A 14,392-nucleotide genomic window follows, 5' to 3' on the forward strand; every position below is an offset into this window, starting at 1 on the left:
ATTTCTTGTTACCTTACTCTGTTTTGTGAAGCAATAATATTTTTTTAACAAGAATGTATGTCATTCTTGTGGCCATTGTTGGGAGGTTTTACTGCAATTTGAAGTTTGTGCAGTGGAATGATTTTATTAATGGCAGGTATTTTATTGCCAATACGGCTTGAGGCTGTGAAAACTGAATTTCTTATACAAGATCTCTGGTTGTTTTCATGTTAAATTAATCATTGTCTTTCTGATTTTCAGGAAGGATTGCGTGGGGTGATCGAACTAAATAATGATCATAACCACAGCTTATGCACCGCTGAAGCTCTGAGGTTTTTGCCAGCAGTTGACTGTAAAGAAGCATGGAATATTTCAATGACGAAATGAATGTCACGAGGACTAATGAGGCTAGGTGAAAATTTCACCGAAATGGATGTGGCTAACAGCAGCAAGAATCCAACTGAACGCACTTTTCTTCACTGGTTCAGTGAATGGCGCAAAATTAATCTTGGTCCCAGAACTGCTGCTTTACCGCACACCAACTCCGGTCATATATCGCCATACGGCAATTTCCAACCAGAGGAGTTGGGTGGGAAATGAAGGCTCGTCCATCGGTGGTCGCCTCAGGTTCGGTAGGTAAAGAACTTGCTTCTAACGTTCTATGCCCGGCTTCGAACCCATGGACCTTGATGGTAATCGTCATAGTGGAAGACGAGCATCTTACCACGGCGCCACTCGGGCAATAATTGTCCCAAAACTGGCATTGGAATGATAGAAGTAAGTTGAACTGGAGAAAAAAATTCTATTTTCAGTTACAATTTTTATTATGATTTTGTATATATTATATCGATGGCTTAGTGCACATACGGAGGTTGGACAAAATAATACTGTATGAACACCTGTGAAATGAGACAAAATCTTTAATAATAGACTGTTGGCCCTCCTTTTTTTCATTATTTACAGCTAGTATCCGTCGTGGGATGGACAAATATAAGACATGCACAACAGTCACAGGGATACGTAGCCGTCACTCCTGCAAAAAGGCTATTAATTCAGAACATGTCTTTGGAGGTGGAAACCTACTGCGCAGTTTGGCCTCCAATATACCCCACAAAGGTTCAATTATATTAAGATCACATGGGACTGAGCGGGCCACACGAGGTGTTGCAGTTCATCATCGTGTTCATCAAGCCAGTCTCCGGAAATTCCAGCAGTGTGAACGGGCGAATTATCTTCTTGGAACACGAGGCGAGAATCAGGGAACAAATATTTCACCATTGAATGAAGATGGTCGGCCAGAATACTGACATAAACCGATGCTTTAACCCGCTGATCTAGGACAACAAGTGCGAAAATCGTAACCGATTTTTGTAACACAGAAACGCAACTGATTTCCGTAACATCAAATCGTCACTAATTTCCGTTGCATAGAAACGGGCCTTTTCGAGTTTGTGATTTTATATTTTATATATAGAGTACCATGTATTATACAATTGACATATGAGGGTCATATTTTATTTTTTATTTATTTATTTTTATTTTTTTTGTTTTTCAGAAGTTGAAGACATCCGCTTTCTCAGCCGAAAAATTTGAAGTGGCTTTTAAGGAAAACCCTTTCTCTCTGTTGCCATTTTAACGTCATTAATAAAGCGAACCCACACTCTTGATTCTGCCGAAAAAATTATTTTTGTGGATACAGCCAGTGCATGTGATCCGGAAAATTATGCAATCACATTCATGCTCACACCATGTGCAGCTGGAGCAGTCCCTATTGGGATCATAATCACAAGAGGCCAGATGGAAGAGTCATACGCCCAATATATATATATATATAGTAGGGTAAAAAATATACAAGAGAAATGAAGATAAAAATGAAGAGGTAGCGAAAGAGTATCTTTTTGAATGGCAAAAGCGCTAGTGCTGCTAACTTCTCTTCCAAATAAAAACGGTCGTCCCCACTCATAAGTGATGGCTGGTGATTTTTGACTTCTTTTTTGGACTTTTTAATTTATCTTTGACTTTTTCATAATCTTTGTAAAATATTCCCTGTAATTATTGTATTCCTGTAACTTTGTATATATTTTTCTCATGCTGCTTTGAGCTTTTAATCTGAAGCTCTGTATATATTTTTTCAAATATCGTATTTTTTACATTTTTCATTGTCTTTTTTCGTCCAACATTTTTTTGAGAAGGCAGGCGTCAAGAAACAAGGGTTGGCATTTTTAATGCAATTAAGCATAGCCACCCTTCAGAAACTCCTACACTTTTCGAACCATGCATGAGGTTCCCCCTGATATATATATATATATACATACAAGTATAATAAATCATTTCTTTGTGACCACGTTTAAATTATTTATTCACTAAAGTTGGCAGAGAAAATCCATATATTTTATAAAAGGAATGTGAATCTAGTACTTCAGTGATAAACTACTAAGAAAAAAAAATGAACAGAGGGAAGAGCTATATTTGTGACTACTACTATTCAACCATACATGTATCTCAAACACATTCTTCTAACGAATTTGCACAGGCCGGAATGTATGTGTACCTAACATGGCGTTTGTTTCTGTTTTAATGCTTGTCATTTGTAGTGCTACCATTTGCCATCAATTTTTCCAACTATGAGAAGTGTAATAATTGAATAATATATATAAATAATATATGTACAAATATACGATATATTGTATATTTGTGACTTTTTTTTCAAACGAGCACAACTCTGCTCTATCGCCATGGGTAATTTACTACCGGATCACACGCAGGACCGCAAGAGCCCCGCGAAACGTCTGTCAGTACTGCGAGATGACCTTTGAGGACGAATCCTTCTTCCGGAAGCATGTAGAGTTCCACAAGACGAAAGAAAACAAAAACTAAGCGCTTATCGCCGAGCCTTCTAAAGTCTGTTATGTCTCAGAGATCCCCATGTAGATATGCTGTAGCCAATACATCTTCACCTCAGGTAGCGTTTGGAGTCTATCATACTCAGCACTTCGAGCTTGCAACAACATTGCAAGAACACCGGTGATACCTATGCGTCGGAGAGGCATATTTTCGTCCTCCGAAAAAGTCATAGATTAATCGGGCCACAAATCGTCGTTCTCGTGAAGAATGAATAATTTTTGTGCGTGTGAATCTTTCTATCATTCTACTACCTTCTATAATTGAAATGTGTTCGTCTGATAATTGATTATTTGTTATGAACCGAACTGTTTATGTACCGCATTCTGTAACATACTTGTTTATGCTCCGAATTGTTTATGTACCTACAAGATTTTTGACTGGTTTCATAACGAAACGGTATTATGAAACCAGAGGGGAAGTCTGTAACGGTCAAGGCCGACCATCTCCGCAAATATAAGTGACGCCCGAGATCCGTTCTCGTCACAGAGTAATAATACTATAGAGTGCGCGCGAGGGGTTACAATGTGAAGCAAAGATCCGGAGTCACGTGATTCCGGTCGAAAGGCTGGTCAGGGAATCTCGCTGGCAATGCTTTCCTTATGGCTGTTCGTATGACGATCTCCAAGTGCTGTCTTATTTTTCATTAGAATGGTCACCACGTGTGCAGCTTTCGGATGTTCTGAACGGTTTAGGAAAGGAGGAACATTATCCTTTCACAAAGGAATACTTTTTTGCTTATTCCCCTTCTTATAAATTAAAAATTGGAATATTAAATTGACGATGCAATGGATTTCTGACGTAATCTCAGTTTCTAACGACTCCATTTTGGATTTAATTCAATTAAAGTTCCAAGTTTTGGTAAAATTCAAATGGCATGAATCATTATTAAATGTTTTAATAGAATTTTTGGCAATAAATGATTGAAATTGTGAGTTTTATGAAGTTTTAACTGAAATATACGTCTCCGCAAGATTTGGCGAGATTTGGCGAGCTAGTGAGTTCATTCGAGTTTTGCTCAACTTGGAAGAAAATATGCTTTTCAGATGGAGAAATTTATGAAAAATATTCTATTTAAATAGAATGTGAGGAAAACTCCCCCCCCCCTCTAGACAATTGCAGTTTTGCATAAAAATGCATAACAACCTCTAAAAATAATAGTATTTTTACCCCTCTTCGTAACGGTTATGTTTGCATATGCTGATAAATACAGCAAAAGCCAACATGAACTAAGCCGATGAAAAAAAATCTCTCTCTATCTTCGCATTTATTATTAATTTAATTTTTATGGCGAAATATGTGTAGTGCACGCATCTCATACGGACAGAACTAAGTTGTTGAAATAAAGTGATATTTCAGCATGGATTTTTTCCATATTCATTAAACTTACTAACTTCATTTTGAGAATTATTCGATTCATTCGTAAAAAGTGATAAATGCTACGAAATTCATCAAACTTACTAAAAATATTGGTAATTATGCATATATTTACCAACTATTATGCATAATTTCTGAAGATAACGCGCACTACGGATTTATCAAATTTACAGTAACATAAACATTATATATTTGTTGTATACAATATTTTGTTTCCTGTGTGTGTATAGATATTTAGAAAGCTATTAAAAACTGTGCCAAAAAAATTTATTTCATGAAATTTATACTGTTTATATTCACTTCCTTCAAATATTATATATTCAATTAAAATTTAAAAACCCATGTGTTAAGAAATTATTAAGAATTATCACTTAATGGAAAATAAATAAATTCCGTTTTCCAATATTTGTTTATTTTATAGAATTTATTTTTTCAAATCTGATACTCCCTAAATATTTCACATAAAAATGAGTGAAATTCATTGAAAAAATGAAGGAAAGTTTTCATCAACTTGATCGAATTGAGTCAAATTTCGTTACAGCAACATCCTAGCTTCTGCGAAAACGCGCCAAATGTAATAGCGCAGAACCTGTTCTTTCCCCGACAATACTGCTCATCTTTTCTTCACGTTCGACAAGTTTTATGAATAGCGTGCGCGGTCTATTTATATCTTAAGTCTATGGTTCTCGTGGTCAAGAGAGTTTTCCTAACACAGAAGAAGTTGTGATGGCGTCGATGCCGTGTGTGTTGTGTTGTAGGCACGGTTTTCTTAGCGATTTAATCTTTTATTTCTTTTTGTGTAAATAAATTAACGTTATCCAACAGTATGTGCCTACCTAGTTCCAAAATAAAATGTCATACTCTATCTTCCAGAAAAAGCTTCTTGTACAGAGTTATCAAATTTTCGCAATTAAATTTAAAATACTTAACAAAAATGAAAATATAACTCAAATAGATATAATTGAGTTTATCAAGTTCCAAAACCTAATAAAGCATTATATAAAAAGAGCTTCTCCTACATTGCCCCTAAGGTATTAAACATTTTTCACACTGAAAATCAACTTAATAATAAAAAAATAATAAAATATTTGACTTCGTTAAAAACATAGATTACGAAACCATTTAGATGAATGTATTGAAAGAGTATATAAAAACAATATTGAACAGAGTACAAGTAAAGACTACGATAATACAAAAGAGTAATGGTGTATGATAATTACATACTGAGCTTCACAATAACTAACTTAATCTGAACTTCATTCAAAAATACATTTGAACACATATCTAATAAATATAATAACACTGTTGCAAAATATATGTAATTACTAATTCCTTTGGACCTGTTGGAAGGACTTTTCAGTCCCTTGAGGTTACAAAGTGTTTGTATTATATGTATATCCAGGGCCGTAAATAGGGGAGGGGGCAGCTGACCCGGGTGGCAAAATTTAGGGGGGCGGCAGTTTTAGGAGGGAACAAAGAACACCAAAATTATCGAAATTTAATGTCGTGGGGGCAGCAAAAATTCCTAGTTACGGCCCTGGTTTATGTATTTTTCTTATTATATATCGGTATTTGTAATGAAAAATACATCCAAAAGACAATACTACTAGAAGACGCTAGCTATCCAACTTAGATCTTTTATTCTTGGACGTAGAAACCGAACTATAACTAAATACAGTCAAACCTCGTTAATGAGTAACTCTTGGGAGAGCAAAAGTATGACTTGGTAAGCGGAGTGACTCGTTAAATGGAGTAGGCCATAGCTGTACCAATTCCTGCCGGAGGACAATTGGGACTTCCAAAAAGTGACCCGGTAAGCGGAGTGACGTGTTAACCGGGTGACGCTCTAACGAGGTTTGACTGTATAAACTTTCTTTTCGTCAAGTGGCGGTGCAGTGATATAAGTGCCATCTCTTGGTGATGATGAATATAACAAATATAAATATAATATTTAACATATAGCATGTCTAAATTTCTGTATTATATGTTTGTATTTGTGAAATAAAAAATATATATAAGAGGGAGAGGGTTGGGAACGCGATTTGTTCATATAATGATAAAAATATATTAGAATCGTTTACATCCATTAAAGTAAATTCTTGGAGTAAAAAATAACAATAGTTTGGTTCTTACATGCTTTTAATCACAGCTGTAGCTTCTTCAAACTTTTCCCTCACTCTTTCCATAGTAGATGCTTTTTTCCGTGGGGCGAGGAAGTGTTGATGTCTTGATGATGCTGGGTGTGACCCAGGTTTCATTAGGCGACCTATGAAAGAAGGGGGGGGGGGAAGAGGATCAATAAACAAAACTCTGTGTTGAATACTTTCATTGACATAACTGTCTAAAACATACACTGGTGTAAGAAATTAAGAGAATTTGCAGACTTGATCGATTATCTCTAGAACTACTGTACCGATTTTAATGAAATTTGATATGTACATACATTGATACGAAACAAAACAAATAACCATTCAATAATTGTAATACACGCGCATGATCGTGCGTAACACTCGTTGGAATCGGAAGGTATGAAACAGCGGTTGCAGAATAAACAAAAAAATGGGTTAATAGGAGGTATGGTCCCTTCTTACAGATATACAGGTCTCGCAGCGTGATTTCATACTTGAAATAAGGCAGTTTATCATTTCCTGTGGCAATTGGTCCCACTCGTTCAGCAACGCTGTTTTCATTCCCTGGATGGTTCCCGGAGGGGGGTTGCAATTGCCGTCCTCAGAGCGTCCTAGACATGCTCTATAGGGTTAAGGTCTGGAGATCTGGCTGGCCAATCCATCCGGCGAATATCCTCACTCTCTAGAAAATCGTCGAGCAGAAGAGCTCTATGTGGCCTCGCGTTATCGTCCATTAAAATGAACTCTGGGCCAACTGTACCCCTGAAAAGGCGAACATAGGGCTCCAAGACCTCATCCCTATACATCACACCAGTCACAGTGCCTCTTTCAAAGACATGGAGAGGTGTGCGGCCATCCAACATGACGCCTGCCCAGACCATTAAACCTCCTCCGCCATAATGGTTGATTTCGTGGACATTGGAGGGTAGGTAGCGGGTCTCTGGTTCTCTCCATATGAACGTAAATGCAAGATGTATCGAAATGGTCTCTTAAAACCAGGGCCGCAACTAAACGCTTGGTCAGCTGGAACAAGTATGCATTTTGGAGCCCTCTTGTAATGTTAAATTTCGCGTGGAACACACATTGCTGTTAGCAACCGTTATGAGCTAATAATGATACGGACTAGTAAAAATAAAAAAAATCAGTAATTAGTTTGCAGACACAGAAAAGACAGGTATAAACACCCAATTTTTTATTACTATGACCAGTATCCGCCAACACACATAAAATTCGCTTTTACTTCTCATTTCCTTAACCTCTTTACGATCAGGGATCTAATATTGCGTTCAAACGCCAGTGGAATAAATTCAATCTAAAACTTTGTTCCTTCTAACTTCGGTCCGAATGTCAACAAAAGCACGTGTGCGATACTCAAAATGATTGGTTGAAGAACATTTCACCACCGTACAACGCCAAAAATAGTGTCCTTAGTCGTTTATCCTTAGTAATTTTTATTTATTTCTTTTTTAATATTTATATATATTCCGTATTATTTCAAAGTTATCTGGAAAACGAGAAAAAAAATATTTTTAAAGATCGGTCAAAAAGCATTTTTTTGCTGATATGTCTTCAGGGTGGGTGTTGACAGGATACGCCTTTCTCACTCAAACATTCCCGTCTCGTTTTTTTTTTCAACGGAAGTATTTCTTTTTTTTATCATTCCTATTCGCAAACAGATTTGATATACGCTTTTTCAATAGTTCTTGCAAAGAAAAAGTTCTTTCTTCTTTCTTCGTTTGATGACATAAATTAGGGGTCTTTAATCCGTGGGCCACTGGTGGCCCGCCAAAACATTTCGATCAATTGACGCAATATCATTCAAAAATAGGGTAAAACGAAGATTTCAACAAAAAAAAGTCACCCAGCTTCATATAGACTTATAAAAGGGCAGGCTGATATTGTACAATATTTAGCTTCTTAATAAGGACGCGGAAGAAACCACACCATACACTTCTTCACCATAAATAACTTCGAGTACATCCTATCCTCGAGTGGGAGAAAGCAGAAATGAACGGAATTTCCATTGTATCGTATTTCTCGGGTGCATGGTTGGGATGCATCTTGATTGGTTGGAAGAAGGATTTGTACAATATTGGTACAGTTAGTTTACTTGTGTTTTTGGTCTTTGCAGCCTTTGTCTTTAAATGAGTCCATGCTGGCGAACCGTGATAGCAAAAAAAGGAAAGTTGAAGAAAAAGATTTTTTATAGAAAAGTTGTCATCTCTTTATTTTTTCGTCGAACTAGGCTAAAGCAGTTTGTCTCATTCGCAATGAGAGCATAGCCATGATGAAAGAATACAATATTAAGAGACATTACGATACACACCAAGTCTAGTGCGAAATATTCGGGATTGTGAAGAAAGGAATTTTGGAAGTGAAAAAATCAATGAACTGAAATCAATGCTGATCTGTCAACACAGTCATTATTCTTCGGAAGAAATGGACAGTCTGAAAATTGTGTTCGTGTTATATTGTTACGATAAATATCGGTAGAGTAATTTCTTGAGAACCCCCTACCAAAATTTACAAACTTGGCGATGTCCTGTTGCCAAATGAGAAATGCGAAGGTACGGTGCGAAACATCCAGATTTTTCTGGAATTTTGTTGTTCTGCCCGTCTGGTGGTGCCGCCAGTTTGGAAACTGTGAAATGTAGTTTTCTGGAATTTTCTTTTTCTCGAAGGTTCGACCGTACCTATAAAAAGTGATATGATTACAAGAGGGCAGTCAGTGTTGTTGGACTTCAAGCTCAGTGCGAGATTCTTATTTGTCGATCGCGTTTTCTGTGTGTTTGTAAATACGTGTAAAATAGCTGTTTTCTGTGAATAAACCTGCGTCGTCCTCCAAATTGTTTTTCTCTGCTTATTTCAAGAACCTGTGAGAAGTTATCCGTAACAATATAATAGCAGAAAAAACTGCGAAACGTGGGAAGCCCTTCGTCGATAAGAAATTCGTAAGAGGCATTACCATACCAAGCATAGTGCGAAGTATTCTGGATTGGAGCGACATTTTCGAAGTGAAAAAGTCAATGAACTGAAATCGGAACTGAACTGTCGTCAGCAGTCATTATTCTTCGGGAGAAATGAACAGTCTGAAAATTGTGTTCGTGTTAGTTATATAATAGCAGAAAAAATTGGGGAACGTGGAAAACCCTTCGTTGATGGAGAATTTGTTAAAGAATGCCTTCAGTCTGAGTTGATGTGCTTTGCTTATCGCAGGCTCAAGCTGTTTCGAACATTAGTTTGTTTGGTGTGAGAGTAGCAAGACGCGGGGAGGATCTTTCAGCCGATGTATTCAAGAACTTCAAATCCAAATGTGAGGAATTTTTGCTTTACTCAATAGCTAGGGGCCGTTCAAGTATTACGTAAGCAAATTTTTAGCCATTTTTGACCCTCTTCCCCCCCCCTTGTCAGCAAAACTCTGACCCCCTCTCCCCTCTTGTCAGAAAAATTTCGTCATCAGCTCTGCCCCTCTGAATCCTAACTCATAAAGGGTGGTCGATGTTGTAAGCATTATCCAAACCACCCCCCTCCCCCCCTTGTCATCAAAAGTCAGCAAATCGGAACCCCCCCTACCCCCATCGATGATGACGTAATACTTGAATGACACCCTATGGATGAATCGACGGTTGCAACAGATACCGCACAAGCAGCCATTTTCATTCCCGGTATTGACAAAAACTTCAAAAGTGTCGTTGCACTTAACGATACCACACGAAGTTTCGACTTATATTCAAGTTTGACAGAAACATTGGACAAATGGGAGTTTGACTTATGCAACATATCTGTCATAACTGCAGATGGTGCTCCCTCTATGACCGGCCAGAAGACGGGTAATCACATTGATAAAGTCTGATGCCAAAAAATGTGGAAATACGAAGATGATGGCTTTCCACTGCATCCTACACCAGGAAGACTTGTGCAAAAAGTTTTTCTCCAACTTTGAACGTGTAATGTCTGTTGTAGTGAAAGCGGTTAACTTCATTCGATCTAAAGGACTTAACCATAGACAGTTTCAAAAATTTTTAGAGGATTTGGAAGCTGAGCACGGTGACGTTATTTATTATACAGAAGTACGCTGGTTGAGCTAGGGAAAAATGCTTCAGAGCCTGTTTTTCTTGAAGGAGGAAGTTTATGAATTCATGAAATCCAAAGGAAAACTTATTGGAGAGTTTCAAGATAAAAAGTTGGTGAGAGATTTCGCATTTCTTGTTGATGTTACTGGTCATCTGAATGATCTAAACTACCGCTTACTGGGAAAAGATCTACTAGTCTATAATCTTTATGACAAGGTGAAAGCGTTCGAAACTAAATTAGTCCTTTGGGAACGTCAATTGCAAAACAAAAACTGCATACATTTTCCTAAATTATTGGAGTTGGTAAATAGATCTGAAACTTGGAAACCGGACGGTTATGTACAGTGCATTTCAAATCTGAGAATGGAATTCAGAAGCAGATTTTCCGACTTCCGCGAGAACGAAATTTCTATGAAAATGTTTTCCTCCCCATTCTCGGTCAATATCGAAAGTGTTCCATCAAATCTACAATTATAATTTGCGGATTTGCAATGTGACTCTGCAGTTAAATGCAAGTTTTTTGAAATTCCTTTATTAATTGATTTTTATTTTAAGTATATGTCCGAAGAAGAGTATCCAGAAATACGCAAACATGCATTGTTCATGTCTTCTATATTTGGCAGCACTTACATATGTGAACAGTTGTTTAGTCGAATGAAGAATACAAAATCAAAAACTAGAACACGTCTGACTGATCGGCATTTGGAGGAAGGATACTTTACGAATAGCAACTACACAAATTTTACCTAACATTAAAGCTTTAGTCAAGCAAAAACAATGTCAAGTTTCGCATTATTTTCGAAATTACATCCACTCACATTCGTAATGTAAGTAAATCATCCATTTTCATTTTGTTTCATACAATATAAAAATACCTGAAATAATTGGTCTTACCCCAGTTCAGCTTAATTTTTTAAAACGAAATGCTACATAACGGAATCATAAAATATGTGTGTAGTACACATTATATTTGAATTTGTCGTATCTGAGCGTACGTAGGATCAACCTTTCGCGGGGGGAGGGGGGGGGGGAGCACACTGGGATTGATTGGAGGTACAAGAAAACAATCAATCTGAGGTAAATTTAGAGTTACCAACATTCAAAAGCATTTTCAAGTAACAGAAATGTATTAATATAGCAAAAAAAAAAGTATTTTTTGACACTATAATTTGAAATGTTTTTTTTAATCATTCAAAATTAATATTTGTTAAAATATTAATTAAATTGAATGTGTAATTTTTTTTAAATATTTTGATATATATTTAGTTTGTGATCGTCTTTGGAAGGTGTTAATGAATGGCCCGCGAAGCGCAACAAATTTTTTTATGTGACCCTCGAGCGTAAAACGTTGAAGACCCGTATTTTAGGGAGACCAAATAATTTTTTTCATTGCCAAGTGGCATCAAGGTCAGATTAAACCCCTATACGAAGATGATGGCTTCATCTTAAGTGATCACTTGAGTGCTTAAGCGGCATTAAGCACTCAAGTGATTTTAGTGTCCCCCCTCCCGTCCCTTTTACTTTTAACCTTAACGGCTCGAACCTTATGGCAATTATTAGATTTGTTTACAATTTTCGGGAATGAGTATGTAAGCTGGTAAGCAGATATTTTTAAGTGTGGGGCGATTTCAGAAAAAAAATCATTCTGCTTGGGGCCTCAAGTGCCATGGAGGCAGGGCCGCAGCTAGCCATTCCTGTGCCCTGTGCAAAAATTTGAATTTAGGTCCCTTCTGGCCTATTTTTGACCCCCTTTTTCAATTGGCCCTGTGCGGGTTCACCTGTTGCACTTAACTAGTTGCGGCACTCCATGGAGGTCTTATGACAATTATGTCTGTTTAAAATTTTAAAGAGGGTAAACGTGCAAATTTGTAGGCAGGTATTTATAGCTTGGGGGGGGGGGGGCACTCAGAAAACTTTGTGTCTCCAGGAGGGAGACTATGATGCTGTTGAGACGGTTCTGGGCTTACTTTATGTAAATTCAGCGAAATCTCAATGCAAAAACTGAGCATTAATTCGAGTTCTTGTTCGCAATTAACTTAATTTCTCTGCTTTTGTGTCACGCTCAATACCACAACTAAAAACGAAATTTATTCTGTCGCTTGGGGGATCTGTATCCATTTTCGCATCTCCTGCCCTTAATTTTTAGAGAGAAAAAAAGAAAAAAACAATTTTTTTGGACCAGTGACGTGGAATACCAGACCCCTTCGCTCTCCCTCCCTCCCTTACAAGGAAAAGGTCCCGAGATGACGTCTTCGATAAGTTTTAATAAAATTACCTCTGATTCTACTCATTTAAAATGTACACAAAAATATTTAAAAAATCGGGCGGAATTCTTATAGGTCACAAAAAAATTGCGAATATTAGTATTTTGAACGCCAATAGAGAAGCTAAGAACAAATTTGAAAATCCCGCAACCCTATAATCAGAGGCGCTGACATGAAGTAAACATTAGAGGGAGGGCTGAAAGTTGCTGGTCGTCCCGTATATACGGGACTCAAGCAAGTACGCAAGAGAGGGTACATTCCATTGTTGTTTCAAAAATTATTGGGGGACTCAGCCTTCTTACAAAATTTATTGAAGGGCTCAAATGACCTCAGCCCCTAGCCTAGAATGTTAGAGTAACCTCATTCAAACAAAATATGCTCAAGTATAACAGACAAAGAAAGAGGGGAAAAAAGAAATAATTTTTCTAGAACGGAGAAGCTTTAGGAAAGAGAGAAAAAGGAAGTGAAAATGAGTTTTTTTATATATATCGCCAGGAAGCGTGATAGTCGATAAGTTGCCGACTCGTCATTTTTAATAATTTTTTGCGGCTTTAATAATTGCATTCCACCACTAATTTTTCATTTTTATTTGTTTCTGGGTGAGATGAATGTACTAAATTTTTGCCACAATTTTTGAGGACAACACCTTAGGACGCTTTTCTTGTTAGTTGCAGCCCTGGTCCACCTTCCGATAAAGATTTTCAAATGTTCAATCAAGAGTGCTCTCAAATTTTAGGATTTCCCACTGGATGGTTGATGCTAGGGAAAAAAATTACATAAAAAAAACAAAGTACTATTTGATAATTTTTTGTGCTGCCCCTTTTAGTAAAATTAATTAATATATACCAATTAAAACATAAAATTGATACATGATTTTTTCAAAATTTTTTTTTATAAAAATTGGTTGGAAAATTCCAAAATCAGGCATCATTTTGGTGTTTTTGTTTCAATATTTTAATATAAATTAGTTAATTTCACTGATTAATTACCGATTCATTCAATAAAATGTTTGAGAAGTATCAGAAAAAAGAGAATCAGTTTGATGTTTTTTTTTTACTTTTCATCAATAAAAGTAAATTAATTAAAATGTAAAAAATATCCTTAATTATTGTTAAATTTTTTAAAACAATTTCAACTCAGTGATATCAGTAGCCAAACACAATACATAAGAATTGTGCAATGCGTTCACCAGTTCAAAGAGTAGTGAAAATTGAGTAAATCAGTGATTAATCAATAAAATAATGAAATAAATTAAGAGAATTTGCATATTTTATCGAATTTCATGAAAAGAACTGAACTGAATGTAAAACCACTGCTTCTAGACAAAAATAGAAAATCTTGTACGTCAAATACGTAAGCGTACACGTGTGTGTAGGCGGAGCCAATAGAGAAACAGGCTTTAGAGGCCAGTAGAGATCAGCTCTCTCGTGACTTGTATGCAGCCACAGGAACCCGTGTATCAAGGGTGACTGGTTCCAAAAGACTTCATGAGAGAGGGTTGTTTGCAAGAAGACCTGCTATTTGCGTCCCGCTCATTTCTACGGACAGGAGAGTCCGTTTATCATGGTGCAGAGAGCATAGAGATTGGAGTGTGGATCAATGGGCAACCGTTCTCTTCACTGATGATTCCCGGTTCAGCCTAAGCACCGATTCTCGCTGTAAGTTCATA

At 36.8% G+C, this 14,392-nt stretch overlaps 2 protein-coding genes across 3 annotated transcripts in view; one reads left to right on the forward strand and one right to left on the reverse strand.

Annotated features, from left to right (window-relative positions):
• LOC149078250 (immunomodulatory peroxidase-like) overlaps positions 1-14,392 on the reverse strand; it is a 211,599-nt gene that overhangs the window by 141,349 nt on the left and 55,858 nt on the right. For both annotated transcript variants that reach the window (XM_089241863.1, XM_089241864.1), the window contains exon 3: positions 6,391-6,523. In XM_089241863.1, coding sequence (XP_089097989.1) covers positions 6,391-6,523 — 133 coding nt within the window. The remainder of the gene's footprint in view (positions 1-6,390; positions 6,524-14,392) is intronic.
• Positions 277-3,007, forward strand: LOC149078254 (uncharacterized). The gene is made up of 3 exons (XM_089242070.1): positions 277-526; positions 1,583-1,784; positions 2,911-3,007. The coding sequence occupies exons 1-3, from the start codon at positions 367-369 to the stop codon at positions 3,005-3,007; spliced, it is 459 nt and encodes a 152-aa protein (XP_089098196.1). The 5' UTR covers positions 277-366.

This window comes from Pholcus phalangioides, unplaced genomic scaffold, assembly GCF_987345545.1.
Source record: "Pholcus phalangioides strain wild (caught in Gottingen) unplaced genomic scaffold, Ppha-v1.0 ptg000014l_1, whole genome shotgun sequence".
NCBI lineage: Eukaryota > Metazoa > Arthropoda > Arachnida > Araneae > Pholcidae > Pholcus > Pholcus phalangioides.

What these genes read in the sequence shown, in the direction of transcription:
- LOC149078254 (XM_089242070.1), top strand. Translation starts at nt 367, where the DNA reads ATGTCACGAGGACTAATGAGGCTAGGTGAAAATTTCACCGAAATGGAT. An exon ending in TTTACCGCACACCAACTCCG is followed by an intron (nt 527 to 1,582) that starts GTCATATATCGC and finishes GAAGTGGCTTTT; the next exon opens with AAGGAAAACCCTTTCTCTCT. An exon ending in ACAAGAGGCCAGATGGAAGA is followed by an intron (nt 1,785 to 2,910) that starts GTCATACGCCCA and finishes ATCCCCATGTAG; the next exon opens with ATATGCTGTAGCCAATACAT.